Raw genomic sequence first — 25632 nt, forward strand, 5'->3', positions numbered from 1 at the left:
ATCGACTCACTTCTTCACCATGTTCTCAAGTTCTTCAGATGCCTGTTTAACATCCATCGATGAAACAAGGTTTTTAATGCCATACCTTGAAGACATGAGGTTGTGTATTATTTACAGGTCCTTCTAAAAAAATTAGCAAATTGTGATAAAAGTTCATTTTCTGTAATGTACTGATAAACATTAGATTTTCATATATATTAGATTCATTACACACAACTGAAGTAGTTCAAGCCTTTTGTTGTTTCTAATATTGATGATTTGGGCGTACAGCTCATGAAAACCCAAAATTCCTATCTCAAAAAATTTGCATATCATGAAAAGGTTCTCTAAACGAGCTATTAACCTAATCATCTGAATGAACTAATTAATTCTAAACACCTGCAAGATTCCTGAGGCATTCAAAAACACCCAGCCTGGTTAATTACTCAAAACCGCAATCCGTAAGACTGCCAACCTGACTGCTGTCCAGAAGGCCATCATTGACACCCTCAAGCAAGAGGTTAAGACACAAGACATTTCTGAACGAGTAGGCTGTTCCCAGAGTGCTGTATCAAGGCACCTCAGTGGGAAGAACAAAGTGTGGCAGAAAACGCTGCACAACGAGAAGAGGTGACCGGACCCTGGGGAAGATTGTGGAGAAGGACCGATTCCAGACCTGCAGAAGCAGTGGACTGAGTCTGGAATAGAAACACCCAGAGCCACCGTGTACAGGCGTGTACAGGAAATGGGCTACAGGTGCTGCATTCCCCAGGTCAAGCCACTTTTGAACCAGAAACAGCAGCAGAAGCGCCTGACCTGGGCTACAGAGAAGCAGCACCGGCCTGTTGCTCAGTGGTCCAAAGTACTTTTTTCAGATGAAAGCAAATCTTGCATTCAGAAATCAAGGTGCCAGAGTCTGGAGGAAGACCGGGCAGAGGAAATGCCTGAAGTCCAGGGGCAAGTACCCACAGTCAGTGATGGTCTGGGGTGCCATGTCAGCTGCTGGTGTTGGTACAGTTTTATCAAGGGCAGGGTCGATGCAGCTAGCTAGCAGATTTTGGAGCTCTTGTTTCCATCTGCTGAAAAGCTTTATGGAGATGATTTCATTTTTCAGCACGACCTGGCACCTGCTCACAGTGCCAAACCCACTGGTAAATGGTTTACTGACCATGGTATTACTGTGCTCAATTGGCCTGCCAACTCTCCTGACCTGAACCCCGTAGAGAATCTGTGGGATACTGTGAAGAGAAAGTTGAGACGCCAGACCCAACACTCTGGATGAGCTTAAGGCCGCTATCGAAGCATCCTGGGCCTCAGTGCCACAGACTAATTGCCTCCATGCCACGCCGCATTAAAGCAGTTATTTCTGCTAAAGGAATCCCGACCAAGTATTGAGTGCATAACTGAACATAATTGTTGACGGTTAAATTTTTTTGTATTAACAACTTTTTTTTTTATTGGTCGGATGAAATATGCTAATTTTTTTAGATAGGAATTTTGGGTTTTCATGAGCTGTATGCTAAAATCATCAATATTAGAAACAACAAAAGGCTTGAACTACTTCAGTTGTGTGTAATGAATCTAATATATATGAAAGTCTAATGTTTATCAGTGCATTGCAGAAAATAATGAACTTTATCACAATATGCTAACTTTTTGAGAAGGACCTGCAAACGGTCTACACTTCTCTTGGTGGAGCAACGCACCAAGAACTTTCTTTCCATAAAACAGAACCAGATGTGTTGGTGCAGAAACTGTAAGCCTGCATGATACACCACTCTAAAGCTTAGACAGCCACTGGTTGGTGGCTCCGTATAGAACTCATCTGTTTAAGAGGCCCTACGGCGTAGGCCTGAAATAAACGGTTTATTCGGTCAACTACAATTTTATAAGACCTTTATTGGAAATATTACATATAAATCTACATACAATTCATCCCACATTGAACATTTAATGGCATAACTAAAAGCAGTTAAGATTCAAAATGGAATGGTTACTACACGGAGCTTCGGCGCCACTTTGTGACCGTTAAAAGCCAAAATATTTAAAAGAATTTTCCCCGACATCGGGGTTTGTAGAGTCGATTCCTGCTGGGATGGGAATGAGATCAATCAAGCTTCCATCTTCTCTTGCTTGATGTTATCTGCAGAGAAAAGAACAAACCTTCACACCATGATCTATTTTAGAGCTTCATATCCATCGTGGGGGGGGGTGATAATGATGTGGGACCTTCTGCCTGTTCTTGCTTTATCCTTTCTATGACACATTTCTTAATCTCCAGCCCGATGGCTCTGGAGAGAGGAGGAGGAACAGCATTTCCAACCTGCGAAAAATAAGACATTAATATTCAGGTTTAGCTAACTGATGTGTTACGGACACATTTGATGCAGCGGCCTTTCACCTGTCTGTGCTTGTCCAGGATGTTTCCAAAGAATCGGTAGGTGTCAGGGAATCCCTGAGAGCGTGCACACTCTCTGACACTCACCACTCTGTGCTGCTCGGCGTGCAGAACACGACCCTGGAATTAAAATGTGTGGATTTACGATCCAGAGGCAGATGATCCAGTTTTAAAGGTCCAGATGTTAAAAGGTGATTCATCTGGTGGGTTGATGCGAGTTCTCTAACCTGTTTTCCCATGGGTTCAGGGTTGGTGACTGTTGTGCTGAAGAAGCCATCCCACTCCAGTCTGCCATAAAGTCCAGCCCAGTGATTGTGGCGGTTTCCAGTGTGAGGCAGACACCAGGGAATCAGGGTGTTAAACTGCCTGTCTAGAGGGTCGCAAGGTTTCCCTGAAAGGACGTGAAGAATAAATGAGGATGTGGAGCTCTGCTCTACCAGATACTCCACAGCTCTGCATACCTCCTGCACAGGTGCAGACACCTCTGAGTGCACCAGTGCTGCTGCGGCCGTTCTTTTTATCGTGATGCGTGTAACGCAGCTTCTTAGTCGTGTTGCCATCTTTCATCCGAACCTCAATATTTGGAAGATCTCTCCAGTCCGAGCCTGGAGCCAAGGGGATGTGGCGCATTCTGGCCTCAACCAGAGCGCTCATGTCCTGAGAAGAGAAATCCTGTTATTTTTGTCTAAATTCCCTCACACAACACAACGATGGCAGAATGACTCCACAGCTCACCTTGCAGATGTGGTCTCTTAGGATGGGCTGGTACTGCGTGCCTCTGATCTGCCTCTGGAACCAGGACTGAGGCTCGCCGTTGTAGGAAATCTCCAAAGCTGCGGCACCGTTACGAATCTCCGGCAGATCGGACATGGTGTCGCGGACGGTGATGGTTCTATAGATCCCACCGTTGCCTCTGAGGGAGGGAGGAAACAAATAACTCTAAAACCACGTTTGTTCAGCGTGAGGTGGTTACGTGTTCCAGATTAACCATCATCACAACAAACGACGCTTTAAATCACCGCGTGGCATTGCTGACATATTTCTTTTCGTCCACCACCACGCTCAGCTGGCAGGCTCTGGGAGCAAACACGTGGAGGGGTTCAGGGTAACGGGGCAGCTTCTCTCCTGGGGCAGCAGCCAGGATGATCGCCCTGCGACGGGTCTGGGCGACGCCGTACTGACCCGCCTGAGGAGAACAACATCAAAAGTCTGATCTGACCTCATCTACACCACTTCACACAGATAGTCTGTTAAAGACCGCCTCTGCAACTGGACCCACCTGAAGGACCCCAAAGGTGCACTGGTAGCCCATTCGCACGAGACAGCGCAACGTCAGCTTCAGAACCATGGAGCTTTTGAATGAAACGAAGTTCCTCACGTTCTCCAGCAGGAAAAACTTTGGTCTGTAGTAGTCGCAGTAGCTGCAAGGAAAAAAAAAAAAACGTCCGATTTAAACAGAAATCCTAGCAGACTCAAGTCTGCTTAAACATGAACTTAAAAGTCTCAACACACACCTCAGATACGAGACCACAAGAGAGTTCTTGAACTTGGAGTAAGTCCGGGAATTGAAGCGGTTCATCCCACTGAAACCCTGACAGGGAGGTCCACCACACAGCATCTCAACATCCCCCTTCTGAGGCAGCTTCTGCCCAAGAGAATTGGTCTTCTCCCCCGACATGACCAACTTCAGTAAGACGTTACAGTCCTCCGTGAACACCGTGGTGCCAGGGTTGTTGAGCCTGAAGGCCTGTGCTGCAGGTTCCCACATCTCTATGGCCCAGAGAGTCTCGGAGATGCCTGAGAAGAGCGAGAAGTTAACTCATGGGCGACACATCTGTGCTTGATAAAGCGTCAAAGAAGTATTTACCCGCCTGGTGGAAACCCTCAGAGAGTCCTCCACAGCCGGAGAACACATCCAGTGTGCGATATTTGGGCACTTTGGGAGGTTCTGTGTGAGGGTCTTGCGGTTCCTGCGCAGCCTTTCCTTTCCCTTTCCCTACAAAAGCAGATTTTTTTTGTTGGCCAAGAACAGAAAACAGATGCCCGTTTCCTGCCTGTAAAACTCTTCTAACCAACCTTTTCCTTTGCCTTTTCCCTTTCCTTTATGGACAGAGGAGCGGGCATGGTTCGGAGGATCTTCAAAGCTCTTGGATTTAGCATTGTAGGCCTGAGTGAACAGATCAATAAAGTTCAATAAAGAGCATATTTAGGGATGCACCGATACAATACTGGTATCGGCACCGATACTGATACCAATACCAGTAACGGTATCGGTAAAACTTAACCGATACCAATGCAGTTGCTTGAAAATGGCTTCACTGTAACTTGTCATTTCTGTTCACCTAATATTTAAGTTTTGTGATGATTTCCATTCATATATTTGACTTTTTTTCTACCTCACAGTCTTTTCCTGTTGAAAGCAGAGAAGAAAATAAAATCTGTATTCCAAATCATTGCATTTTTTGTGTGGTAGAAGTATCGGTTTTGGTAATCGGTATCGACGAGTACTCAGATCAAAGTATCGGTATCGTATCGGTTTGGAAAAAAATAGTGGTGTTGTTGCATCCCTAAGCACATTGCAGGTTAGAGACTTCCATGAACCAATGTTTAGAGAAGCATAACAGAAACTCGTTTTAAACATTTTTTCACACAAACATAAATTATTTAGGCTTTTAAGAGTCATTTTTGTGAGAAAGTTCATTTTTTTGACCAAACCAAGTGACGTAATCTGAAAGAGTCCTGTTAGCTTAATCCAGTGAAAAATATAGATTATAATGCCGGCGCTGACTCAGAGGAGACTTTAAATGTTTACAATTATACTCATGATGGACCAAAACCATAAAGTTATGAGTTTGCTGCTCGTCCCAGAGAGCAGAGACCAACCAGAGGGAGAAACGACCGGCAAAGCAGAGAGATTAAGGAGCAGGAGCGGGGGGGGGGCAGGTGAGTTAATCATGTTAGCTTAAACTCGTGTGCTAACATCACAATATTGTACCGATTACTATCGTGTACCAGACAATTAAAATAGTATCGGTCAGTTAATATGATAATAATACTAATGAGCGTCTGTCAGCGGTCTCATACTCGCCAATATCCGTTCACGTATCGTAGTTTAGCTTAGAGAGGGAGAGACGCCTGTCATCTGGTTCTGGAGCTCATGCAGGTTTCTGTGAGCTGGATCCCACCCAGACATCAGTGAGCCAGTTGAGCTGATATTTTTAAAAGCTGCACACGATCCTTCCCTAGAGGTCCACGGTGGTTCTGATCTGGTTCCGACCCAGAAAGCTTGCTCGGCTGGTCCGCTGAGCTGAGAGACGCCTGTGATCCGGTTCTGGAGCTCATGCAGGCTTCTGTGAGCTGGATTTGACCCAAACATGAGCGAGACAGTCGAGCTGGTATTTAGAAAAGCCGCACACGCTCTCCTGGTGGTCCAGGCGGCAGTTCTGATCCGGTTCCAACCCGGAAACCAGCTGGCCCACTGAGCCGCGCGTCTCTTCTAGTGGTCGGTTCTGACGATGATCGGAGCTCCAGAAATCCACATTTAATTTTTTAACCCCACCACAGGTCTCTGGAGCCCAGCACGGACCTCCCTGACCCGGCACCGACCAATGCGGGCTACAGAAGTCCGTCTTTTCAGCTGCATAAACACCCTCAGGCACGGAGATGGAGGAGCTGTTTCTCTTATCTGGAAACCCGAGGACTCGCTGTCCAGACAGGCTGGAGTTGGTACAGCCTTCACACACTAGTTTGTCAACATGAACACACACACACACACACACACACACACACACACACACACAGGATCACATGACCTCTACCCAAAGCTACCTACTCTCCACACTGAGCTGAGGCAGCGCCGAGCTTCTGACTCCCTTTGGTTACGTCAGAGGTTCAGGTTTAGAAACAAGAGCGTTTTTAGAAGCTCTGCTGAGGAAGGCCACTTTTTAGTCCAAAAACTACAGTTTATGTATTTTAAAACAAAATATCCACAATAAGCTTTTTGAATAGTATTTTTTTGGACAGCATTTTATATGAATTAGAAAAAAAAAACGTAACCTGCAATTTGCTCTTTAAATTCAAGTCCAAGAGCTTAACTACAAGCTAACAAAGACAACGTGAGCAGCTGAGACGAATCTGGACGTAAAACCTAATTACAGACGTTACCTCGAGGAAATAGAAGCGATCCGGCCCACCGCTGGAATACTCCTGGACGGATTCATTCAGGTCTTCAGCGTACTCCACCTGACAGCGGCCGAGCACGTCGCACACGCTGACGGTCACCTCCTCTTCGCTCCAGTACAGCTGATTGATGTCTGTGTGGTAACCCGCTTTGACGCCTTTGTGAGTGTTCTCAGGCCTGTTGGTGACACAAACCTCAGCCACGGCGGACTTCTTTTCAATAGAAACAAAACAACCTGTAGATTCACCTGTAGAACTTGTAGAGTCTCAGTTTGACATCCGAGGTGTCGGACTTCCCGGTGCTCCGTCGGTGACAGAAGATCTCCTTGATGCGGCCGATACGGAACGGCTCTGGAGCATCCAGGTTGGACCCCTTAATGTAGTCTGAGGATTTCCTGTAGTACTCAGGATACAGATCTTCATCCACATCCTCTTTCCTGTGGGAGCGTTTCAGCGGACTGGCAGGCTTCACACTGAAAACCAAACGCAGGTTTAATACGGCGCCTGAACACCACCAGAGCGTCCTCATCTGCAATTCCACATTCAACACGATACACAAGTCTTCATAGGATGTGCAATACAAGTATCATACATAGGGATGGGTACCGAATTCGGTACTTTTTAAGGTACCGACCGAATTCCACAGTACCGACCAAGTACCGATTCACGTCGTTTCAAACGGTGCCTCGTTTCAGTACCCGTCCTTCATAACGAGAACATGCCAAGACAGCTGCGCATGCGCAAGAGCGTTATGTCGTCGCTCGCTACGAGCGAGTTGTAAACAGAGCAGCATGGTAGAAAGAACGCACGCTAAAGCTTGGGCCCACTTCACTAAATGTGATGGGTAACTGGGTGATGATGAAACCAGCGACAACGATCTAAGTGAGACATCCTCATCTTAATCTGCTCCGGTAGGTAAATAAACTGTTTAAGATAACGTTAGCTTGATATGTTAGCTTCCGTTTCGCTAATGGAGCGTTCGCTTTCTCCTCGGAACTCCGAATTTCAGACTAGAAGAACATGAACGTGCTCTAAAGATTGGCTTCACTTTACTAAATGCGACGGGTGATTGGGTGAAGATGAAACCAGCGACAACGATCTAAGTGTGAGGCATCATCGTTTTAATCTGCTCCAGCAGCTAAATAAACTGTTTAAGGTAACGTTAGCTTGATATGTTAGCTTCCATTGCCACCATTGTTATCAGCTAATGGTGCGTTCGCTTTCTCCTCGGAAATTCTAGCTTCCCAGTAGGAAAAATGAAAAGAAAAAGGACGGCAAAAGGAATGAAGATACACAGTAAATTTAGTTCACAGTAAAGATGTTTGCTTCAGTTTAATTATCAGCTTATAAAACTACAAGGACGATGTTAAAATACAAACAGTTGAATGTTATTTATCGTTATATTTATCAAATATGGTTATATATTGAGAAAAATATATATTTAATTATAAAAGAGAATTAAAGTAATAAAACACTCAAAAGTATCGAAAATTGGTACCGTTAAGTACCGGTATCGATTCGTAGGTACCGGGAATTAGTACCGGATCGATTCAAATGTCAAAGGTACCCATCCCTAGTCATACAACACTTCAAAATACAGTCATATGTATTATGCCCCATTCCTTTGAGTTGCTGTTAGATGCGTTACTGACGGAGAACCGAACCGTTCCAGAGGGATCGATAAAGTTAAAGCTTGGCTCTACGTACGCTCACCTGAAATGGAAGGCGTCAGGAGGCAGGTAGACACCATCTCCCACCCTGAACTGCTCTCTCTTGAAGCAGACTAAACCATAAAGAGCTTTGGTGTCGCTATCTTCGTTCTCCAGGGGTTCAGATGGACGAGGGATCTCCTGCTCTTCCCTCTCTTTAGTACGAGTGCAGCTGCCACAGAAACTTCAAGAACACAGAAAAACAAAGAAACATCACTCTGTACTTCCTCACCGATCGTGCAAATCTGTTATCTCAAACATCACAGGACTCGTGTTTACCTGAACCGGCACTCTTCTGATGGAAGGGTCTCCGGGGGAGTCTCAAATCGAGCAAAGTTGACATCATACCAGAACTGGTAGAAGAAACTCTTTCCATCGTCCTCGATCACCTTGAGGTCAACGTCCACCCCTCCCTAAAACCCAGCAAGTGGATAACGTTAAAACCCTGTAAACAATAAGATCCACATGTCCACAGTCACAAACACACCTCCATAGACCAGTTGTTAGACGGGGCCTTATACGTGACGCTGACTTTTCCCTGGACGTAGTTGAGCAGCATGTCCTCACACTCGTCCACGACGACCAGCTCCAGTGGATCGGAGGACTCTCCGAGCACCGTGTGAATCCCGCGAAGGAACCAGTGGGCGTGGAACATCTTCCCATTGTTGTCCTCCCACAGTGACGTGATCCTGAGAAGGAGAACCTCGTTCGATATCCCAGTTCCTCTCTGAATGAAATGTTAAAAAACTGATTTTTTTTTTTTTTACCTTGCCAGGTAAAGAGGAAAGGATGGATCATCAGAAGAAACTGAAACACAGTCTCCCACTTCCAGAACCTCGTCATTCACAGAGACCTTCTTGTAGAACTGCTTCTTCCCCACAGTCTGATGGGCAACAGCGATCATGAATCAGTACAGGTGATGCTCACGCCTTCTGATGCAGACAGAAAATCTGCTGCCTCGCCTGACCTGAACGGGCTCTTCGATCCACGCCAGTTTGGACTGGGTCTGCTTCTTCCTCTTAGTGTTGGGAGCCTTTTTGAGCTTCTCTTCTGGAACGTCTTCTTCAATATTCTCATCATCCTCCGCCTCCTTCACAGCAAGGTTTGGACATCTGGCAACAGGAAACGACCCGGGTTCAGAAACCCTGGGTGTCTGAAACGAGCTTCAGACGCACAAACACACTCACCTTCTCTGCCTACAACCCTGCTTGCTTCTGCCGCTTCCTCCAAACTTGATCATGTCTTTGCAGGCGGCACACTTCCCACAGTCAGGAGACTGGCACACCTAGAAGCCAACATGGTGGATTTAAATGTATAGCCTCAAAAAAACAAGTCTAATCAGTTTGTTATTTCTATAAGGCCTGTTTACCTCACAGACTCCACAGCGCTGTCTTTTGACTCCACCCTCCTTATCGTTCTGCTCAATCTGACCTGAGAAGAAGGCATCAAAGATCTGATAGACCAGCGTGGTGGTGGTGGCTTTTGTCGGGCCCTTGTTGTCCTTCTCTATCTTCGTTGGGTGACGGATGGCCTGTCTTCTGGCGGCTCGCCTGTCAACAGAAGAAATCCAAGTTTAGAGGAATCCCTCCGGCACAAACCCCGAGTGTACACGGAGCGACGGCGTTCTGAGGCCGCCGGCCGCCATCACACCACAGCATCAGGCCATGCAACACAACAAGCAAGCAAAAGAGACGGGATGAAAAACTGGAAAGAAAAAAAAAAGTTCATCCTACAGCGAGAGAAAAAGGTTTTTATTATGAGAATTACTGCAAAAGGAGTCACTTGAAGAAACTCCCACGTCCACAAGTGTTCGGTTTTAATTAAACACGGGTTTTTCCTGCGTTCAAATTTGCGTGGCGGCCGCCTCCAGCTAATTTTGTGCCGCCCCAGCCTGATTTCACTCTGCCTGAAGCTATTTGGATGTTATTTTAACTGCAGGTGCAGCGTTGCACCACCACACGGGCGCTTTATCAGCAGCGAGGCACCGAAAAGCACTCAAACCGCTGCAGAAAGATCAAAAATAGTTTTTCTCGCTAGTTACATATCTATGGTTGGTGCTACTGACGTCCTGATTTTCCTCCAGGCTCTTCCATATCAGAGCAGGGCTGTACAGTGTGACAAAAAAAAACTGTCTGTGCGTGTTTGTCTATTTTTAAACGTAAGCACTGGTGCTACAACTTTGGATTACTATTTTCCCAGAACTTTATTGAACAAAGGTAAGTTACGTGTAAGAAAAATGCTTTTTACTGGCGCACAGTGTGGTAATCTGGATGCAGGGGAGGAAAATACAGGAACCAGCAAAGGCACAAAGGCAGAACCGGTCCAAAGTTTGGGATCAAAAGTGCAGCTACACGCAGATTGGCTAATGCTAAAGCTAACGGGTAGCAGTCTCACGATCAAGTGGCGCACAGAAAAGTATATGATGATATAAAACTAGGAAAGACTAAACTCTACAAGCGGATGAAAAGTCCCCACCATCCTGTTTATTCTGCATCCAGCAGCGCTACGGGTCAGAACCGCTGCAGATACAAGTCACACAGGAGCAGGAGGTACGGCAAGCCGTTGTGGTACATAATTCACAGACGCTTCTATCTTTGAACATAATTTAAACTGGATTATTGCCAACCCGTACACAATAGACGTGCCACCATTACATTGTTGGCAGCAGAAATTAAATGTTTTTACCATTTCCAATACAAATGCATGTTAATGAAATGCATTCCATTTTACTGGATATATTTATGTTATTTTGACTAAGATGAGTGTTATTAATACAAACCTACAATGCTACTGAAATGTAGGTCAAATATTTTAACTATAAATATCAGATGGGGAAAAGGGAACTAAACAGCAATCTAATGCTCATTATTGAGCCTTTCATAATAAGAGTCTGTTATTTCCGCCTGATAATTTTGTTGTTTTCTTTCATATTTTTTTTAGCAGCAAACCAGTTTTGTTTCACTTGAAACGTTGTCAAATGAAATATTCTATTAACCAACAGAAGCTTAGATTAAAACACTTAAAAACATATTTGGCCTTTAAAAAAGTGAGGCAGTCGAATACACGGAGTATGCATGTTCGGGCGCATGGTCAGGATGGCACCACCTCTGCCTCAATTTGAGCCAGGAAAAACCAGATTAAACACGTTTAATTTAAGAATTAAACTGAGAGGACATTGGCCTTCCGGTCCATACTGCACAACTACATCCACAGTTATTCCTAGACACCTCTCACACAAATGTGTTACTTATAAAACATCCGATTCACAACCCTTACCGATGCAGAACGCCACTTTATGAAGAAAACATCAGAAATTAAACTACAAAGAAAAGCATGTTCAAATGCATAAAACAAAAGAGATCGTAGCATGAACTTTAGGACAGAGGTCGTTTTTGAAATGCTTCACACCAACAGACAAGCTAAAGATGGGATCACATTAGGGCTGGGCGATATGGCCTCAAATCTAGATTGCGATATAATCTGAAGCATGTGCGGTAACGATATATATTGCGATAATTTTTTCCCTCTGATTATATATGTCAAAATGACATGCTTTTAAATATCCTCATGTGGCAAATATGCCACCTGAGGCATATAGGCCTCCTCCTCCTCCACCCACTCCATGCTTGCAGTCACTGCCGTTCTGTTGTCCCAATGTCAGCAGGGTGCACATCTTAGTGACGTCATGTGTTATCGCGGTATTACGATATAGCCAAAAGCTCTGTTGTATATCTACCTTATATCGTTTATATTGCCCACCCCTAGATCACAACAAGGCCAACCTACCAGTACAGCAGCATGCTGCATTAGGAGATGTTATAAAGGAACGTTAGACATCAGGGACAAAGGGAGCCAGGAGCAGAAACACACAAATCATGACAAAAATACAATCCATATCATTTTAATACCGCTGTAAGAACTGAAATAAGATTTTGGAAGTCTAAATTATCTGGGGCTTTATCTCACAGCTGTACCTTTTTCCTAAAGTGACTCCAGCGAGTTTGATCAGATCTCTCATGCAGGGCGTCACAATGATGGGCTGCTCGTCCGAGTCTCCAGCCTCGTCGTAACTCTCCACCTGCTCCACCACAAACTGGGCGTGGCGCAGCAGCGTGTCTTCAGTGAAGCAGTTAAAGTTGAGTCCTGCAGGCGGAACGGTTGTCTGTGGGCAACAAGGACGGCCGGTCAGCACTCTGCAGGATTCAGGAGCAATGACACTAAACCTCAGGTGTTCTCACCTCTATTCTGTTAAGAAGGTCCTCATAAGTAGCGTCGGGATTTTTCTGCAAAAACTCCATCACAATCTTGCTCATGTAGATTTTCTCCTGCATGAGCGCGAAGATGGGAGCGTACTCCTCGCTGGGCTGCATCAAGATGTAGTCGGCAAAAGCTGCAGAAACACAGGATGTAAGGAAAGGTCCAGACGATGAAAGATGCTCATATTAAGGCCCTGTCCACACGTAGCCGGGGATCTGCCAAAACGTAGATATGTTTCTACGTTTTGGCCTGTCATCCACACGAAAACGGAGTTTTTTCACACGAAAACGGATCTTTTTAAAAACTCCGGCCAAAGTGAAGATCTGCGTTTTCTCCGTTTTGGGTGTCTGCGTGTGGACGGACAAAACCGGAGTTTTAAGGTCCGCAACGTCACTTTCCGCGACAAAAAATGCTGACATCACGTGTGCGACCTGTGTTTACACTAGCCGACAGCATGGATGCCCTCAGAGCTGCGCTCGCTTTATCAATTGTCCAAGCGCTTTTTGCTTGTTTGGTTTTGCAAGCGGAATTACTGCTCCTTGCGGAAGACCACAGACGAAGGACGAGGTTAAGAACGGGGGAAGTACTGCCGCCTACAGGTCTGGCATGTCCTTAACAACGTATTCATCCGGGTACGTGTGGACAGTTTTTTTTTTTAAAACGAGGTGGTGTGGATGCAAGTTTTTGGAGGGGCGGATATTCGTTTTTAAAGAAACCCGACTACGTGTGGACTAGGCCTTAGTCTTTTGATACTCAATTCATTTTTAACAGCAGGGTATCCATTTTTTATTGAACATTTACATGCAAACATTCACAGTTTCTGTTTGGAGCAATTCAAAGTCCGACTGCTAGGTGTCCAATTAAAGTCAGTCTCAATATCTGCAGCATTTCGTAAAGTCGCCCCCGTGTTGGGATGCATGTTGTGTCCCCAGATTCTTGCCTGTAAACAAATCTTTTAGGAAGCAACACGCATGAAACGAACAGAGCAGAATGAGAGTAAAGGTAACTACTCACATGTTGTGAAGCCAATCAAAGCCTTTTCACCTCCATCAAAACCAGTGATCCACCAGGCGTTAATGGGCCCGAGCTTTTTAGCAGAAACGCCACCTAAGAACAAACAGAGCTGTCAAAGTAGAGACAAAAAAAGACAACACTGTGTGAAGTTTATCATACCGTCCAAGCACGGGTTGTCGTCGTAGATGGGTTTAACGACACAGCTGAAGTAAAGCTCCACGTTCTTCTCAATCAGCCCAGAGTCGAACGGGCAGAGATGGCCGTGCTTGTCGTACACACTGCAGGACGCAAAAACAACACCGTGAACCCAAAACCAGGTTCCGATTGTAGATAAGAGCCGCGTAACCTCCAAATTCCACTACCTCCGCTCCGCTCCGCCCCCGCCTTCCGCAGCCGCTCGCTTCCGAACTCAATTTTTACTGGTACCCGCTCTACAACGGCTCCGCTCCGGTGCGGAGACCTGAGGTGGGCAAACAAGCATGCGTGGGATTTTCGAGATCTTGCTATTCAGTCCGAGCAATAAACGCGGAAGTTAGATCCAAACACCCGTTGTGTGGGAGAAGCATCGGCATGAACTGTTTAATCTGCCCATCATTTGTGTTGAGAGATCAGCCGTGTTTGGATCAACAAAGTGTGACTACTTTGATAATAGAAACTGTATTTATGGCTTACTTTTGTGCATTTAAACTTCAGCCGCCACTGATAGTTGTTAAAAGTTGTTAAACCTGTGCATTTGAAACAAGAAACGCTTTTTGTTTATCGATTTATTGTGAAAAACGGAAAGTGTGCTTGCTCCTTTTCCTGTTGGACGATTGTGATTTCTGTCCATTTACTGCGGAGGTGCTCCGGCGTCCGGCGAAAATAGGATCGATTCTATTTTTGCCGGACGCCAGAACAGAGGGCGGCGCACGGCGCCGCACTGCAGGAGCACAGCCGCAGTAGTGGAATTGCTCTGATTGACTACAACGGGACCGATTTTGCTGCGGCGTTCGTGTCGGAGCGGAGGTAGTGGAATTTGGGGGTAACGGTGGCACCAGAAGCAACAAGAAGAGCCACCTGAATCCCCACAGAGAAGCTCACCTGAAACTTGTGATCTTGTGCTGCGGCAGATCATCGTAGCTTTCAAACCCATCCTCGTTTGCGTCAAACAGGGACAAACGCTCATCCGTCAACATTTCAGGCTCTTCCAGCTGAAGATACAGAAAAAACCGGTCAAGACGACGACTTCTCAGTGCTTAAATTACTAAGAAAGCAAGACTGACCGCATTATCAGGATCTCCTTGGAAGAATTTCAGATCGGAGTCATCCAGGTATTGTCTGCAGTCTGGACATTTGGGGGGCGGAGTCTAAAAAAAAACAACCGGGCTTTGTATCAAAGCCTATTGACGGATCACCTTTGTCTGCGTAAACGTTTGAATGAACCACTTCACTACCTTAGCTGCTGACGCAGACCTGTTAACTTCAGGCTTTGGTTCCTCAGCAGCAGGTCTGCGTAAAAAAGGAAGAGTTGTAAAACGTAGATCCACTTCAGGACCATCGAAACTCAAGAGATGACCTACTTTTCATCCGACTCCACTTTCAGGCGTTTCTCCTCCCGAGACTGCAACAGGCGATCAAATGTAAAACGTTATCTCCGGGACTAAACCTACACCGATATTAGCACACGAGGAGGAAATGTCACCTCATCAACGGCCTCTTCTTTTTTAGGTTCACTTGTTTCATTGACAGGTTCTCCGTTCACCTCATCAGACTTGCGCTTTTGGCTGCAAAACAGAGCTGGTCTTAATTTTATTCCTGCTTATTTGTTAAAACTGCAAACAGCATAAAACTCATACGTACACTTTAGAAAACATGGACAAGATGGTTGGCTGCTTCACACTGTTCCTCGTGACTCTGCTGCTGGCTGGTGATTCTACAAATGCAAAAGGACTCGCCATGAGCTACAGATGCTGCGCCTTTAAAAACGAGACTCGGGATGAACACTAAACGAGTCGCAGACTGACTTTTTGTGTCTGCGCTCCCCTTGCTCCTGCGGCCCCCCTTCCCTTTGGAGGTGGTTGGTGACTTGACAGATGATGACGTGTCTTCTTCCTGGGTATCCATGGAAACATCACCATCTCCATCCTCTTCGTCTTTATGGGAGCCATTAGAGAGGCCATTTCTCTTTTCGTTACGCTCCACGCCATCAACATGTGAGCCATTCTCAAGATGAAGTTCTTTGCCCAGCAAGGCTTTCACCTTTGAGATGTAAACCTCCTGAGGAAAGTACAACAGATACACAACATGTCATAAATGGATTTATTGGAAATAACATGAACATTAATAATCTGTGTCTTTTGGAAGTTACCCACCTTTGAGATCTCTGATTTTTTTATTTTTTCTTCAAGACTGGTCAGTTGGTCCTGAGCATCATCATGCAGAAAGTCCTGCACCAACTTGATCTTCTTCTTCACTTGTTCCTGAAACGAATATTTCCAACATAAAACTTACAGCCAATGTATTTAACTATAAAATTATAAGTTACAATTTTTTGAAACTATCTGCATTCATGACATTAAAAATTAACCATTTAGGACATGTCGGTGAATTAAAATGTGAGACAGTAACTTTCTTAATCTTCTTTGTCAATGGCAAAATTTCCTAGGGATTCGTTTTTGTCATATTTGAAATGAGAATTTTATGCGTGCCAAATGACATTTTGGGGAGTGATGAACATTTTTGGAAGCTCTGCTATTTATATTTGCTATCAAACACATTTCATATCTCACAACTAAAATAAAACCAACGAGAGATGCATTCTTTAAGAGCCACTATATAAAGTGTAGTTATTGATCTTTACACATACAAAGCAACTTTCATTTCCCGTAATTATTGATCGGGTTTTCTAGTAGTGAGGGTGCACACTTCACTCGCCTCTTCTGAGCATCCATCCTCATCCAGCAGCTCCAACCTACAAACACATCAAAACAACAGCGGCTTACGGAGAGTCACGTTGTCTGGAAACTGTAGCAGAACGTTCAGCACAGCAACCAGAGTTAGGAAACAAAACTTCCTACGTGGCGCCAAAAACTCCCTCGCTGCTCATCCATTTCCAGGCTAATGATGCTAGTAGCAGGTTACTGACGATGGACTATTAACCAGACTGATAAGAGGCAGCAAGCTAACGCTAGCTGAAGCGGCTAATGCAAACAAAGTTGTGGGGATGCTCACTACGAGCATGAGAAACAACGAGTAGCATTTAAGACATACGCTCTGAACGCCGTTGTTGTGACTTACTAACTGGCTGCATTATGACTGTATTAGCACCGAGGTTACCAACCTTTTCCTGACATCGTCTGGCAGAGACAGGGACGTTCTGGATGGCATGTTGACCAGCTAACTAAAAGCAGAAGCAGATGACACGGGCAATAAAAACTGATATAAAACAACGCGTTAGGCCGCCGTCAATCGCCGCAGCAATACTCAGAGATGACTACCAGTCGAGTGGCGCTTCTTCAAGCGGATGCTACAAGCAGTTCGAGCGCGCGCAGGCCGTCTTTTCGCGCGGAAACCCGGGTGTTGTGGACTGTACCACTACGGCAGTCTATAGGTAAAGCAGTTTCCGTTCTGCGTTTGTAATTTCTTCTTTGCATTCATGGTTTTACACAAAAACACATTTTATAACAATAAAACGATTTTTAAGCATGTTTAGGGCATTAGTTTGATATTATTCAAAATGTTTACGTTTTTTGGTTCTTGATAAATCAACCGGATCTTCCCCTATTGTTTCACACATGTTAGAGTCCATTGACCAGGCGGAAGTGTTTAATAATGAGCAAAAACAGCAAGACATATTATTGCCGCTGAGTTTAAGCTGCAGGAGGCATGACACCGTTTTGATGTAACTAGCTGTATCCGACATCTGTTTGAAACCAATAAGCCTCTAACTGTAATTTATATATTAGATTGTTACTAGGATAGCTGTCAAACATGTATGTGTCCAGGGCGTGTCATGTGATATCATAGGATGTCAAAGAAGATGGCTCCTTTCTCGCCTCTGATTAGCAAGAAGGGCTCTACTACGATTGGCTATTTCCATCGACATATAAATATTGGACATTGGGTTTCCATATGCTCCAATAACACGTTTTTGAAGATAAATGGGAGGTGGCCACCACCACCATTTTGACTGTGTCACAGGTTCCGTCAAGCCCAGACAATTCCACAAAAGGGAAGAGAGGTGGCGCTGAGGGTGGGGCTGTAAGGCTGGGATCTACTGACGACACCCGGTCTAACTAGCTACAAGTTAACCCAAAGCTAACGCGGAGGTGGGAGCTAAGCTAACAGAGGTAGCAACCTAGCTACAACCGGAGTTAACTGTGCACAACACCAGAGCTTCTGAGTCAGAGATACGCCGGGCTGACCGCTGGGTAAAACCGGGTGGAACACAGAGGTCTCCCGAGAGCTCCACAAGCCGGCAGCCGCACAGCAGACAAGCGCTGCTGCGATCTGAGATGCACAGAGCTGCCACTGGGGAGAACCGGGTGGAAAGGTTTCCATCCCAGAGCTCCACAAGCCGGCAGCCCGCATAGCAGTCAGGAGCCGCGATCAGACAGAGATGCGCCGAGCTGCGGGGAGGGGAGAACCGGGTGGAAAACAGGTCTCCCGAGAGCTCCACAAGCCGATAGTCGGAACCCAGCTCCACCAACATGTTATATTTCAACCCATTTTCTAAAGTCCAGCATTATGTTAAATGCACTGGGGTTTACCCTATTACATTTAAATTTCATGGTTAAACAGTACATGTTAAAATCTAAGCTCAGCTCGGCAGTGACCTAAAATACATGAATATAATTTTACTTACCGAAAAAAATGAAGTGGAGACTCCTTGGATGCTCTATTAGTGCAATTAATGCCACAGCAAGTCATTTTGTCCAACAATTGCACAAAAAATATCCGAAAAAAAATACACAAACACAGAGACTCAAAATCCCGGAGCAGTTTCCAAGCCAGACCGAGGCTCTACTGAGGCCTTTCCACGGAGCTAGCTCTGTGGTCACGTGGGTCTGATGCTCATTAATTATACAGAATTTTAGGCTTTTAATACACTTAAACAGAAGAGTGAGAAAAAAAAATCCCCCCCCCCCCAGAGTTGTCATGAGTGTAAACTAGATCATTTAAACAAAAAACATGTTCTGGTACCAGGCTGTAAACATGTTTATTTCTGCTGTGAAATTGGTATTTTTAACATGGGAGTCAATGAGGATTTGCTTGCTTCTGACACCAGCCCCTAGTGGATGAGGGTGGAACTGCAATTTTTGTCACTTCCACGTTGGCCTCTATTTTTCACCCGCATTGTGGGGGCTTGGCTATTTCATTAGAAGAAAACCGTCTTCCCTTCCCTACTAAGTGCAGACTCCCAAATCCTAAAGAGTTTTGTAAAGAAAATGCGAACTTATCCCATTCTGTTCTGTTTTGCTAAGTATTTTTATGCTTTTTTAACTGAAAAATGTAAAGTGTGAGTTATTAATAAATATATTTATCACACTGTTGGCTCTCAAGCATTGAGGTTATCTTATTAACATTATTATAGGATAAACATGTGTGTGCCTTACCTGGGTATGAAACTGCCCAGCTGTTTGCTACTTGTCTGTTTCTATTCTAGAATAATGAAAATGCTGGGGAAAAAAATCATAATCAGCTTTGAATTAAATTTCAATTAAATGAGACACATCAGATGATGAGAGATTTGCTCTTGTAAACAGCCTAAACCTATTAAAGTGAAGACATAAGATGGCCTAATAATTAAGTAATAAGATAACCTTAATGCTTTGAGCCAACAGATATAAAGTCAGTCTAACAGTGTGATAAAATGCAACAAGATTCATTACAAGCTCATATTTGACGTTTTACAAGTTATTTTGTAAAACTAACAGAAACTGGTTTGTTGCTAAAGAGGACAGAATAGTTATGCTCTAGCTCAAAAACTACAACACCCACACTCTTCAAACCTGTACTAGATAATTCTAGACTAATAGCAGGTTATGTGAAATATAGTTTGTGATCTCTGAAACCTTTTTCTGATTTGTGAAACTTCAAAAAGCCAGATGTATGCATTTTTTAGCATCTACACTTCATTGGAACTGGTCCTGTGCAAAACACCTACACTCTTCAAACCTGGACTAGGTTAGTCTGCACTACTAGCAGAACAATTAAAACCACCACTGGGATTTGTGAAACTGTTTTCTGATTTGTGAAACTTCAATAAAGCCAGATTTATGCATTTTTAGCATCTGGACCACACTAAAACAGTTGTAGTTAAAAAACTGCAATACTGCATGTTCTGAGAGAGTTTTCTAACCCAAGACATGCAGAATCAGGAGGGCAAGTCAAGAGAATAAACAATATTTATTAGAAAAAATGATAAAACTCAGGGTGCACCACAGACGGTGGTGAGTAAACTGAAGTCCAGGCCCGAGACTGTAAGACAGGAGACAGGGTTAGGGAACGGTTTTCGGACAGGGGAAGAGGAGGTGCGGAGGTGGTGTGGTCTTACTGTGACGGGAAGCCGGGAGTCTCGGGGGAGAGTTGCAGGCCGAGGGAGCAAGTCCAAGATGGGAGAGGTGAGAAGTGAGAGCGGGTCAGTTAGGGAGAAGAAGGAGACGCGGCTCAGATGGTCCTGTGGGAGTATGGTGTGGAGGTGGTGACGAGGCTAGTTTGTATAGTAGAGGAGACGGCAGGTCAGAACACAAAACACAACAGGCAACAAACGGTCTATAACGATGTTCTAAGCTGGCGAGATCTATCCAAGGCGAGTAATCATCTGGCATTGTGTCGGTGTCTCCATCTTCCTTTTAAACCGTGGCCATGGTGAGGTGATGATCTCCAACTGGCCCGCTCCCAGGAGCCACACCTCAAGCCACGACATACGGATCAACACCAGAATACTCTAGATAACAATGAATACATGTTATGGACAGTAAGTTTGTAATTCAATAAATACGTTTCACTGTAATAGTTTTTAACTGAAGATGTAGCTGGAGATATTCTTAGAGCTGACTATTTGTTTCTAATTCACCGTAACAGTGTTAGCTCAGTGTTAGCCTCTAGCCTCCTTTACACGATATTGTCATTTTTAGGAGAGTAGGACCCAAATTGCAAAACCCAGGATGACACGAGGCAGGAATTGAAATAAAGAAAATCCTTTTATTGTAGGATGTGTCCAAAATAAAGAATAAATCCAAGAACAGGGAGGGAGCCAAAATCCAAGAATCCAGGGAGTCAAAAAACACCAGAGGAACGAGCAGACTGACAGGACTAATAACGCTGACAAGCAACAATGGACCGACAAGAACACAGAGACAGACAGGGCTTAAATACACTGGGAGGAGCAATCAGGGAAACAGGAAGCAGGTGTGTGGGGTGAGCTGCTGGAGGGAAGGCAGGTGACACTAATCAACTCAATGGGGAAAACAGAATCAGAGGATGGCAAATACCTTAACACAAAACTAAACAACAATTTCCTAAAGACAGAGGGAAGGACTCACACAAACTAGCTGGAGGAGGACATGGTACATACACACACACTGAGCTGGGGACAACGAGGCTGGAGCTGACCTGGGAGGAAACAGTAAAAGATAACATCAGACACTAGACTGACACACAGAAACTGACACAGAAAAAGGACACAAGAGGGCGCCAAAGGGCTACAACATAAGACACATAACAGGGATGCAGACAAGGACACATGAGGGCGCTAAGAGAGCACAAGGGGAGCTGGGGGAACAAAGGGACACAAGAGGGAATCTAGAGAGGGATGGAGGACACCAGGAGGCACATAAAGGAAGGGGGCTGACGCAGACCATGACAGTTATTAGAGTAAAACCATCGACATATATACTGGTCAATTCGTGTCCATACGAAGCCTAAGTCACTTCCGCACCACGGGTCTCCGGAAGAACAAAAAAATGAATGCAAGTCAACGGGACTAAAAACGCTATTTTCTAACTCCGCTTGTTTTGTGCCATGGATTTCACACATGATGTCCATGATTTTCAAAGACACATTTTGATACCAAGAACGCGCTTATTTCCAGAGTGGCTCCGTCACTCTGGAACCAGTTGCCACCCTCAGTTACGCTGTCCCCATCTCTGCCGGTTTTTGAGTCTCCTGAAAACCCACTTCTTCTGCTTGGCGTTCCCTGAATGTGTTTGAGGTTGGCCCTCTTTTATGTTGATTTTATTTCCTGTTTTTATTGGTCACTTTATCCCTTGTTTCATCCATTTGTTTCTACTTCAATGCTTTAACCCTCTTTGCACTATTTTAATTGCTTTTATTATCAGTTTATTCATTGTGATTTACATTTCTTATGCACTGTGAACAGCGCCTTGGGCTCCCTGATAGGGTCACGGAAGGCGCTTTATAAATAAAGCTTTGAGTTGAGTTGATGAAAGTTCAGCGAGTCGAAATGGCTTAAATGGTTTTTTGAGCCAGGCTGTAAACATGTTTATTTTTGCTGTGAAATGGGCATTTTTAACATGGGAGTCAATGAAGATCTGCTCACTTCTGCTGCCAGACCCTAGCGGATGAGGGTGGAACTGCAGTTTTTGCCACTTCTATTTTGGCTTCATATCTGCTGCAGAACTATGGGGGCTTGAGATAAACACAAATGAAGCTGTGGCTTCTTACGGGTACAAGGACTTCTGGGCTGCTACTTTTACTGGCTTTGGTTCACTTCTGCTTTTTGCTGGCCTGGCCAAATACCAGCGCAGCTGCTACTGTGAGTAGCATTTGCCGGCACAGACTTAGCGACCTTGTGGGCTCACAGATTGTAAACAATGACTATGTCCCTCTTTGGCTTTTTGAAAAGGAGAAAAACTGGCCTCCGCCCAGCCAGCTGAGAAGGAAATCTGTTTCAGGACTTAATACAATCACGTTGGAACCTTCCTTCCATCATGATTGAGACATTAGACTGTTTTGTGATTATTTTGCTTGAAAGTTTTTATTTATTGTACTTTTAAATATAATCCAGAAAGAAAGATTTCAAAAAGTCCCCATATTGTCACAGAATATTGCTCCAAAAGTCTAGGGATCATCAAACATAGAGCATCGATCCCCACCATTAGACAATAAAACAGCAACAGTGTCTACACAGGCCGCCACAGGTACAGATTTAGGGAGGGTCCAGGGTAGACCAGTGCCACCCTGACAGCTAGCTTGTGAGGTGGATCTCTGTGTTCTTTTTGGTCATTTGAACTTTTGTCCTTGCTGCTCTGAAATCTGTAAGGAGGCAAACATTGCATTTACAGCAGTGGTCCCCACCCCTTTTCCACGAGGACCCCCTTACCTGTGTCAAAAACAAGCAGGACCCCCCCAACCCCATCTCCTACCCACAAACACACATCAAAAATGATTAATTACAAACTCTATGCGGACATGCGGTGCTGTAACTCGTACGCATGCTTTTGATTATACTTTTGATTGTGTTGGGATTTTAAAAATGGAATTTTTACAAATATAATCATTGTAACCCAACAACATCAGCACAGACAGGGTTGTGTGTACCTCCTGCAATCTTGTGGAGACCCTCTGGGGAATCCTGGACCCTAGGTTGAGTTGGGAACCAGAGATGTACAGCACACAGATAACAGTTCTTTACATTTTGCTCATTTGGCCACAAGATGGCACCATTTTATCACTAGCATGAAGTGAGAAGCTTTATTTCCCCTCATTATGTTAGATTATACATTAAAAGCTTCTATTTTCTTATGTTGTTCCAGACCTAATTTCAGTATAACTGGTTTCCAAATACTCAGAGATCCTTGTGAACATTTAAAGTAGCGGTGAAGTAAAACAGCCCTTTGAAGGTCATTCAAACCTCCTATATTCACATTTACCTTATTTAGCAGTTGTGCGTCTATGAGTTACATTTTTATGGGGGATTACTTAAACACCCCATGTCAATATTGAAATTTGTTGCAAAATTCTTTAACTTTCCTTTTATACGTGATAAATTCTGAGTCTTCTTGATGTGTGTGTGTGTGTAAAAGCTCACTTATATAGATCCATGAGTGTAATATCACAGAGGGCACTGGAAGGACTTGGCAGCATTCCCAACAGCACAGCCTCCTGGGACTTCTTCAGCTGATGTTCCCACCTAGGAATTCTGGACGTCTGACAGGAAGCAGGCCCAACTCTCTCAAGGCCACTATAAAGCAGTCCCCCTACAACCAAAGTTTCTCCACCACCTAAAAATGCCTCTAGGGGGCATTTTTCTATCCCTCTTGACAAATCTCCCAAACAGGCAGCTTTCTTCACCACACCCTGGTTTCACCCTCGTGTCTCTTTGCCCAACTTCCCTCCATTGCCCAGTCTTGCTGTAGCCTTCAAGCAAAGGAATCATTTTTATTTGGCAAGAAAGCCATGATTAATACCCATATGTAATCTGCATGCTCAATTTCAAGCTTTCATGTTGAAGCCAGTGTTTCCCTGACCTTGTCAGAGCAAGTTTGGATTTAATGCTGTTTTGCTTTTCCTATAAGTACTTAGCAGAGCTCAGTACAAAACAGGACATCTCTGAACCTGCAGAGGAGATACAGCTGCACCCTTTTTAGCCAAAGCTTAAAATCAACCATAAACACGCTCTTTTCCCAATATTTAATTTATTTTACAAAAATGGAATGCTGTTAACAAAATGTTTATGTACCTCAATTAGTGTTTAGGATTGTACCAATTTAACACAGGCAGCGTGCTACAAGACACACAAAGCTATTGCACACAGTACAATTCATACAACGTCAAATACATACTGTACAAACACGTTTTTTCATATCTTGGTCATTAAAAAAAAAGTCACTGACACATAATGGAGTCACAGATACAGAAACGCCTTTCCGCCCAAAGGGGAGACATCGGCTGGGGAAGCAAACATCACTGAAGCTGCCAAAGTGCTTTTTCACCATTTCTACTTGGCTGTCTAAATGTAAAAGTCAATATTGTGAGACTAACGGAGTTTTAACTGTCTACAGGAAGAACGTTAGTGTAACCCTGAACAACAGGAACCGGACAATAAAATAACAGGATTTCCAGAAGGAAGTTACATGCTGAAGGATGTCAACGATCCAAGACACTGTTGTCCCAGGATTGCAGCCCCCCCCCCCCCTCCCCCCGTGCACTTGAAACTGATTCTTCTACTTTGAAGATGCCTCCTATGGAAAGATCAGATTTGTTTACGCTTCTAGTAGGAAAAGCTGCTGGCAAGCAAAATGAACTAGGTTGGTCATGATTAATTCTTGTTCTCGATGCTGTAAAAGGTTCACAGTGGAGGTGTCCAACCCCGTTTTACCCACCCTCAGATCGTCAGTGACTTGGTTGTGAATCAAAATGGTGATCAGTAATACTGTCTATTAGGGAGCGTGTGTCCCAAACACTTCATTCATACATTCAGCCTTTTTTTTTTTTACCCCCAAAAGGAAGTCATAAACAGAAGTTGGCACACTGCTGCTACAACACTGGTGGACATCGGTCTCATTGATGGAGGGTGTGACGGAGTCAGTTTCATGAGTGCCAACTCACTTTTCTGATTCGGCCTCCCTCCACGGGAACTATTTAGGTATTAAAGACAACAGTGACGGTGAGAGAGATGGATCAGAACAGCCAAACAGGAGGAGAGTCGTTAGTACGAGAAGCTTGAGCTGGAATAAATATCAAACACGTTAGAGCTACAAATGCGTTAGATCTCATGCATTAAATGAAGCGGATTATGCACTTTTGTTGTGATTAATTTAACTGGTGTCAAGCAAGGTTATATGGGGAATACATAGCCCGCTCTGTAATTTGGCTTCTGTAGAGTGCTCATTAATACAAATGACTGCCTGAGTGGCCTGATGTACACACCAGTCACCGGAAGTGAGAGTGGTGTTGTTAAACGTTAAACAAAACTTTCTCTATAGAAATGTACAAAGTGCAATTTTGCAAACTTTGCATTGAAACAGCTGAAGAAACATCCACACAACCTAAGATGTCAAACATGTTGTGTTTTTGCTTTTTTGGTTTTGATTGTGGGTTTTACACGCTTAGATAAAAAGAATAAAATATAGTAGGCATAAACACGACGGT

The 25632-nt window shown here is 44.4% G+C and overlaps 1 protein-coding gene across 2 annotated transcripts; it reads right to left on the reverse strand.

Annotated features, from left to right (window-relative positions):
• Window positions 1–1858: 1858 nt before the first annotated feature.
• Window positions 1859–17080, reverse strand: dnmt1 (DNA (cytosine-5-)-methyltransferase 1). Of its 2 annotated transcripts, XM_015948508.3 has the most exons (35): window positions 16856–17080; window positions 16450–16486; window positions 15888–15995; window positions 15540–15792; window positions 15376–15448; window positions 15218–15299; window positions 15096–15136; window positions 14970–15024; window positions 14799–14882; window positions 14617–14726; window positions 13696–13814; window positions 13537–13629; window positions 12504–12655; window positions 12240–12427; window positions 12052–12066; window positions 9635–9815; window positions 9453–9550; window positions 9233–9377; window positions 9033–9148; window positions 8753–8954; window positions 8545–8678; window positions 8270–8449; window positions 6805–7029; window positions 6542–6734; window positions 4454–4544; window positions 4245–4373; window positions 3892–4174; window positions 3657–3798; window positions 3397–3563; window positions 3113–3290; window positions 2839–3034; window positions 2605–2768; window positions 2381–2497; window positions 2209–2302; window positions 1859–2122 (listed from the first exon to the last, which is right to left on the reverse strand). In XM_015948508.3, exons 1-35 carry the CDS (start codon window positions 16900–16902, stop codon window positions 2091–2093), a joined length of 4524 nt encoding a protein of 1507 aa, XP_015803994.3. In that variant the 5' UTR covers window positions 16903–17080; the 3' UTR covers window positions 1859–2090. The 2 variants fall into 2 exon arrangements, with proteins under 2 accessions (XP_015803994.3, XP_015803995.3); XM_015948509.3 differs by lacking the exon at window positions 12052–12066.
• Between the last annotated feature and the right edge of the window lie 8552 nt (window positions 17081–25632).

The sequence above is a fragment of the Nothobranchius furzeri genome, chromosome 5 (genome assembly GCF_043380555.1).
Source record: "Nothobranchius furzeri strain GRZ-AD chromosome 5, NfurGRZ-RIMD1, whole genome shotgun sequence".
NCBI lineage: Eukaryota > Metazoa > Chordata > Actinopteri > Cyprinodontiformes > Nothobranchiidae > Nothobranchius > Nothobranchius furzeri.